The following is a 7158-nucleotide window of genomic DNA, read 5'->3' as shown; positions in this document are numbered from 1 at the left end:
TCACTTCAAAGTCTTCCACGGATCCTTAGCGGCCTTGCCACGGAACCTCTTGCCGGTGTCGCCCATGTCCATGTCGAGAACGTTCCTCTTCACTGTGGACATGCGTCGCACGGTGCTGATGTGCTGAGAGTCCAGAGCCTGATCAACGAGGCAGCCCGCCATTGCTTCTTTGTATTCCTTGTCGTAGAACGTCACTGTGCGGTGCAGGGCGTTCTTTCAATGAAAAGGAAGTGAGACAGAATAAGTTAAAGGGTCGTGAAAAAAAAAAAAAAAAAAAAATGAGGACATGCTGAAAAAAAAGGGGTCTTACGTAAGTCACAAAAAAGCTTTCTTCTTCTTCCTGAATTTTTTTTTCTTCGTTTTAAAGGGTCGTGAAACGGAAAAAAAAAAAAAAAAAAAAAAAAAATTATGAGGACATGCTGAAACAAAAGGGTCTTACATAAGTCACAAAAAAACCTTTCTTCTTCCTCTACTTTTTTTTTTTTTTTTTTTCGTTTTAAGAAATAGATGCTCCAAACTGCCTTCAGCAAATTGGCCAACACAAACTATAAAAACGGTCAAGCTATTTAGTTATTTATTCAATTAATTAAATAATGTTCTAGTGGCACATGGTGAAAGGATTATATATATAGATGGATATGATCACACACACACACACACACACACACACATAATCTTCAATAGAAGGAGAAAAAAAAGAAGGGGAAAAAACAACAATAAAAACGACACAGACACACATACACTTCGCTATCAAGAGCTTATTGGTGATACAGTGTATATATATCATATGTATGTATGTGTGTATGTATGTGTATATATAAGGATTCAACGAAAGAAGTAAAAGGAGACTAAAAAGAAGAACAAAATTACTGTCAAGAGCTTAGTGCTGATGAAAAGAGATTGGAGTGGAAGAGGAAAAGAGAAAAAAATATAGAAGAGAAAAATGTGAGAACAAGGTGGAAAGACCACATGGCTCACGCGTGAATCCTGCTGAGCAACAAAATGACGAAGAACGCCGGGTGGATGGGAGGGGGGTGGGGGATTCGCGCGGGTGCCTGTGCTCATGTAGATCGATTCCAATCAAGTTTTTATTAGCTCACAATCACGAACGAGTATTTGTCGACCCGAAAATTGCGGGTTGGAAACAGAACAACTCTGTGGTAATCTATCTAGCTACATTCATCCAAGTAGTAGTTTTTGCGTGCGTTTTTTTTAAATACTGTTGCATAGACCTTTCATTGATCATAATCATAATTTGGTCACGGACACCCCCTCACCCACTGCCCAGCTAAACGAAAAAAAAAAGGTTCTTCGAGAAATGGTTCTGCTCAGCTCCATCAAAATAACGAAACAAAACAAAAACAACATCAACAAACTCTCAAGACCTCGCTGACCTTGCTGTTGCTATCATGACCTCGCTGACCTTGCTGTTGCTATCATGACCTCGCTGACCTTGCTGTTTCTATCATGACCTCGCTGACCTTGCTGTTGCTATCATGACCTCGCTGACCTTGCTGTTGCTATCATGACCTCACTGACCTTGCTGTTGCTATCAAAGATTCAGCAAGAAATGGATCAGAGGGGTCAAATCATAGACACTAATACCCCCTGTATGTCATTATAAAAAAAAGAGAAAAAAATAAAGAAAAAAAAATGCAACGATAAAACCCCAAACCATGAAGGCTATACTGTTGATAAAATAAGATTCAACGAGAGAAAGAAGGGAAGGGACGTGGTGGCGGATCACTACTGGGGGTGAGGGGTGGGGTGGGGGATGGGGGAGGGGGGTCTGGCTCCATGACTGAGCGATTATTGTCGTCAGTAGAGGGGCGGGGTGGGGGTTTGGGGCTAAGTAGGTGATGTCCTTAGTATGTTGAATCAGAACAGGCACAGCTGAGGCGATGGATTTCTGACCCAGTGTTCACCAGCGGCCAGGGTTCGATCCCCCTCGTTTCAGTCTGGTCTTGTGTCCTTGGGGGGAAAAAGCACTTTACTCCGATGTTCCTCAGAGTCACTCCACCCAGGTGTCAACGTGTTAGCCCGGACTTCCGTTGATGGAAGGTTAACACGGCGGAAGGAGAGGACTGGGCCCCACCTTCCGATGGACACAGTGGCTAGGACTACACTGCCCCGATGGCCGCGAAAGACTATGGGACAGTTAATCTTTCTTATGTGATGGTTAGCTTGGCTTTGAGCTTTAATTTATTATAAGAGATTAACTCTCTCCATACGAACGGCGAAAGAGACGACGTTAACAGCGTTTCACCCCAGTTACCATCATCAAAATATTGCAAGCGGAAGGCTTTTATACTGAAGAGGTGAATGTTGACAAAGAATACCACAATTCCGACGACGGAAGCTAAAGGTTGGGTCATTCAGACACCCACTGGACATCCGAGGGGTCTGTGCAGAGGAGAAGAGAGGACTGGCCGTACTGAGTGAGTTAAAGAATTTAGCACATCCTATGCTCACAGCGCCAAGTTGTAACAAGGTACACTTGGTGGTAAAGGGCTGTGGTTTAGGGATGGATTGAATTTAAGAATAAAAGAATTAAAACCTTAAAGGGAATAATTTGGATCTATTTTAATGGATCTCTGTCCTGTCGTAAAGATATTTTGAAGGATCTTAATCCTGTCGGCGACGCCACTTTTGTAGCCGTGTACCGTCCGTACCCTATTAGAACCACTCGGTACACGGCTACACTTAATGATGTATCTATTCACTTATCTATGCACTGTTTTCTTTCCCCACTCAAGGCCTGATCAAGCGCGTTGGGTTGCGCTGCTGGTCAGGCATCTGCTTAGCAGATGTGGTGTAGCGCATATGGATTTGCCCGAACGCAGTGACGCCTCCTTGAGTAACTGAACTGAACTGAACTGAACTAATACCTTGAAGGGGAAGATCGGAGTGTAGTTCAGCTGGGCTCGGGCCAGTTTCTTGGAGAAGCTGTATCTGTGACACAGCTCGTGGATCTCGCCCTCCGACACTGGCGGGTTGATGTGGACCAATGGGAAGAGGAGCCACAGCAAGATGTACACCAACTTGTACAGACGCTGTGGAAGGTTGGAAAGGTTTCAGCCCCCTCATCCTCATTCATGATTAATAAGCTGTACAAGTCATCCTCCTCCTCATCATAATCATCACCACGACCACCAACACCATCATCATCGTCGTCGTCATCATCATCATCATCATCACCACCACCACCATCATCATCATGATCACCACAACCACTACCACAGCCACCACCACCAAGTACACTTCATCATCACAAGCAAGTACATCAATTTGAAGATTGTGATGATAATGGTGGTGGTGGTGGTGGTGGTGGTGAAATATTCATCATCATCAAATACAGTAGAATACCATCAAATACAGTGCTTCCTCCGAATCTCTCTCTCTTTCTCTGTCTCTCTCTCTCTATATATATATACATATATATATGACACGCGTTTGTAGAACATCTGTCGCATCCTTATGGCGCACTAAGATGTAATCCAGTAGGTGCCAGTGTTTGGAGCGTGGGTGTCACCATGTTGTTTTGAAACGAGTTCTTTCTGTTGGAAACGGGTGTTGGTGATGTTGAGCCCTGTCTCTGTACACAGCTCCAGGAGTAACATTCCATTGTCATTGCAGCTGCCCGCTCCATGCTGGCCTCAAGACCCTTGGCCACAATATCAAAGTCACACACACACACACACACACACACACACACTGACCTTGGCCCACTTTTCGGGCAGCGCCCAGGACGTGAGGAAGAAGCCGTAGCGGGACAGGATTCCCTTCATGAAGACGAAGCAGTTGACGGGCGGGGTGTTGTCGGTGACGAAGAACGCCTTGCCCTCCACCAACCTGGCCTGCTCCTCGCCCAGCAAGGAGCCGGACCTGCTCGTCTCCGCGCTTTCTGGCGTGGGCACCGGTGTCTTCCAGCCCCCCTTCTGCTGCTTGGAGGCGGCGGAAGCGGCGTACTTCTCTTGTCTGGTCGTCGGGAAGCGATCGTAGGAAGACTCGCTGCCTAGGGTGCTCGAGGAGCCGTGCAAGGCTTCCGCTAAATCTCTGGTCTGGTTGGGGTTCTGTGGTGATGGGGGGTTGGGTGATTGTGTGGGGTGGGGTTTAGGGGGTAGGGGTGGGGGTGGGTCGTTGGGATTAGTGTTATTTCATGTTGACGTTGACATCAACGTTGTGGGTTTTTTTGGTTTTGTTTTGGATTGGGTGGGGTGGGTGGTGGTTTGGGGGGCGGGGGTGGGGAGGGGGTGTGGGGGCGGTCATTTCGTGTTGACATTGACACCTACATTGCGAGGTCCTTTTTGGTGGGGGTGGGGGAATGATGGGGAGGGTATTTCGTGTTGACATTGACATCTACGTTACGGGATCCTTTTTTTGGGTGTGCGGATGTGGGGGGTGAGGGTGGGAGGCATTCGGGGATTGGGGTTATTTCGGGGGCGGGGGGTGGGGGTGGGGGTGGTGGTATCTACGTTGATATCTACGTTGTCAGGTCCTTTTTTTTGCGGGTAGGAGGGGGGTAATGTAGGCGCGTTGATTTGCCTTTTTATATGTCAGGTCCTCTTTGGGTTATGGCATGGACGGTGCGGACGGTGGGAGGATGTGTGTGTTGTTTGTTTGTGTGTGTGAGAGAGAGAGAGAGAGAGAGAGAGAGGGAGAGAGAGACAGAGACAGACAGAGAGACAGAGAGAATGAGCACGGCATCACTTTGACATATGCACGCATCTATGAACGTCCTTTTAGGAACAAATTCCGAAGTGTGTGTGTGGGGGGTGATGGGGGGGTGGGGGGAGGTGTGGAAGTGGGTTAAAGTGTGGGTGGGTGTGTGAGGATGCAGAGGACCGGGGTGGGGCGGGGGTGGGTGGGGTGAGTGTGTGTGTGTGTGTGTGTGTGTGTGTGTGTGTGTGTGTGTGTGTGTGTGTGTGTGTGTGTGTGTGAGCGATGTTCTTTTGCGGAGGCATCATCCCTTCCCCTCCTCATCCTCCTGATCCTTCTCAGACGCGCGCGCGGTCCGGAAGTGCTTAATAATGATGACAATAATGAATAATGATAACGATAAAGATAAGAACAACAACAACATCAATAATAATAATAATCATAATGATAACAACAATAACAGTAACAGCAACAACAATAATACCCTGTGACACAAGGTCTCGTGGGCGCAGATGAAGGCCCAGGCGGCGTTGCCCACGTACATGAGGTGGGCCTTGGACATGTGGGTGCCCACACAGGGCAGGTGACCGTCGTTGGCAGTGGCCATGCGCACCAGGCGTGGCAGCAGCAGGGAGTCCAGCTCCCCGAACAGCTTCACGGGCCTCAGGCACACCGTCCTCAGCCTGGGGGGCCCTGGGGGGTGGCAGTTCAGGGATTGGGGGGTAGGGGTGGGTGTGTGGGTGGGGTGGGGGTGGCGGCAGTTCAGGGATTGGGGGGTAGGGGTGTGTGGGTGGGGTGGGGGTGGCGGCAGTTCAGGGATTGGGGGGTAGGGGTGGGTGTGTGGGTGGGGTGGGGGTGGCGGCAGTTCAGGGATTGGGGGGTAGGGGTGTGTGGGTGGGGTGGGGGTGGGGGAGTGTTGGGTTGGGGGGGGGGGGTCGACAGTCAGCCATTTACTGCTACTGTTACTACTTCTACTACTATTACTACTGACTCAGCCTGGTGTGTACTGGGGAACAGTTGAGGAATTTGGGGAGGTGGGTGACAGTGTGTGTCGACAGTCAGCCATTTACTACTACTATTTCTACTTCTACTGATGATGATGATGATGATAAATGATGATGATGATGATGATGATAAAGAATGAGTCATGATGGTGATGATGACAATGATAATGATAATCTACTACTACTACTACTACTACTGACTGATGATGATGATGATAGATAATGAATGACAGATAGATGATGATGCCAATGGTCATCTACTACTACTGATGATGATGATGATGATGACAATGGTCATCTACTACTGCTGCTGCTGATGACGATGATAAAAAAAGATGATGATGCTGATGATAATGGTAATGATAAACAACAACTACTACTACTGATGATGATGATGTCGAAGAAAAAATAATCATGATGATGATGACAGTAGTAATGATAAACTACTGCTACTACTACTACTTCTACTAATCATAGTATTAGTAATGATGATGATGATGACAATCATGATGATGGCTATGATTACAACAACAACAACAACAACAACAACAACAGCAGCAGCAGCAATACTGCTATTACTACCACTACTAATACCAAAGGCGAGGAACTTAAAGGACAAGTGAACACGAGGAGGACAAAGCCACAGGACAAAATACAACAAACACGAGGATGACAAAGCCACAGGGCAAAATACAACACGAGGATGACAAAGCCACAGGACAAAATACAACAAACACGAGGAGGACAAAGCCACAGGACAAAATACAACAAACACGAGGAGGACACAGCCACAGGACAAAATACAACACGAGGAGGACAAAGCCACAGGACAAAATACAACACGAGGAGGACAAAGCCACAGGACAAAATACAACACGAGGATGACAAAGCCACAGGACAAAATACAACACGAGGAGGACAAAGCCACAGGACAAAATACAACACGAGGAGGACAAAGCCACAGGACAAAATACAACAAACACGAGGAGGACAAAGCCACAGGACAAAATACAACAAACACGAGGATGACACAGCCACAGGACAAAATACAACAAACACGAGGATGACACAGCCACAGGACAAAATACAATAAACACGAGGAGGACAAAGCCACAGGACAAAATACAACACGAGGAGGACAAAGCCACAGGACAAAATACAACACGAGGAGGACAAAGCCACAGGACAAAATACAACACGAGGAGGACAAAGCGACAGGACAAAATACAACAAACACGAGGAGGACACAGCCACAGGACAAAATACAACACGAGGATGACAAAGCCACAGGACAAAATGGTGGTGTGTCCATCGAGATCGATGATGACCATCGTTGTCATCCAGCTGGGGGATGGGGGGAGGGTGGTGGTGGGGTGGGGGGGGAGGATGCACATGAATCTATCTGTGAATGCGCAGATGACTGAATAGTCCAATCTGCGCACGAAATGTTCGCTGACAGTTGGGGCAGACAAAGACAGGCATATCATTGTCAGGG

At 47.5% G+C, this 7158-nt stretch overlaps 1 protein-coding gene across 1 annotated transcript in view; it reads right to left on the bottom strand.

Annotated features, from left to right (window-relative positions):
- The window catches only part of LOC143288248 (3 beta-hydroxysteroid dehydrogenase/Delta 5-->4-isomerase-like), a 16940-nt gene continuing 9782 nt past the window's right edge, over positions 1-7158 (bottom strand). The window contains exons 4-7 of the mRNA XM_076596596.1: positions 5144-5352; positions 3720-4073; positions 2889-3053; positions 1-213 (exon numbers count right to left, since the gene is read on the bottom strand). Coding sequence (XP_076452711.1) covers positions 1-213; positions 2889-3053; positions 3720-4073; positions 5144-5352 — 941 coding nt within the window. The remainder of the gene's footprint in view (positions 214-2888; positions 3054-3719; positions 4074-5143; positions 5353-7158) is intronic.

Source organism: Babylonia areolata, chromosome 12, assembly GCF_041734735.1.
Source record: "Babylonia areolata isolate BAREFJ2019XMU chromosome 12, ASM4173473v1, whole genome shotgun sequence".
Classification (NCBI taxonomy): Eukaryota; Metazoa; Mollusca; class Gastropoda; order Neogastropoda; family Buccinidae; genus Babylonia; species Babylonia areolata.
Note: the sequence above shows the minus strand (reverse complement) of the source record. Positions and strands in the feature narration are given on the sequence as shown.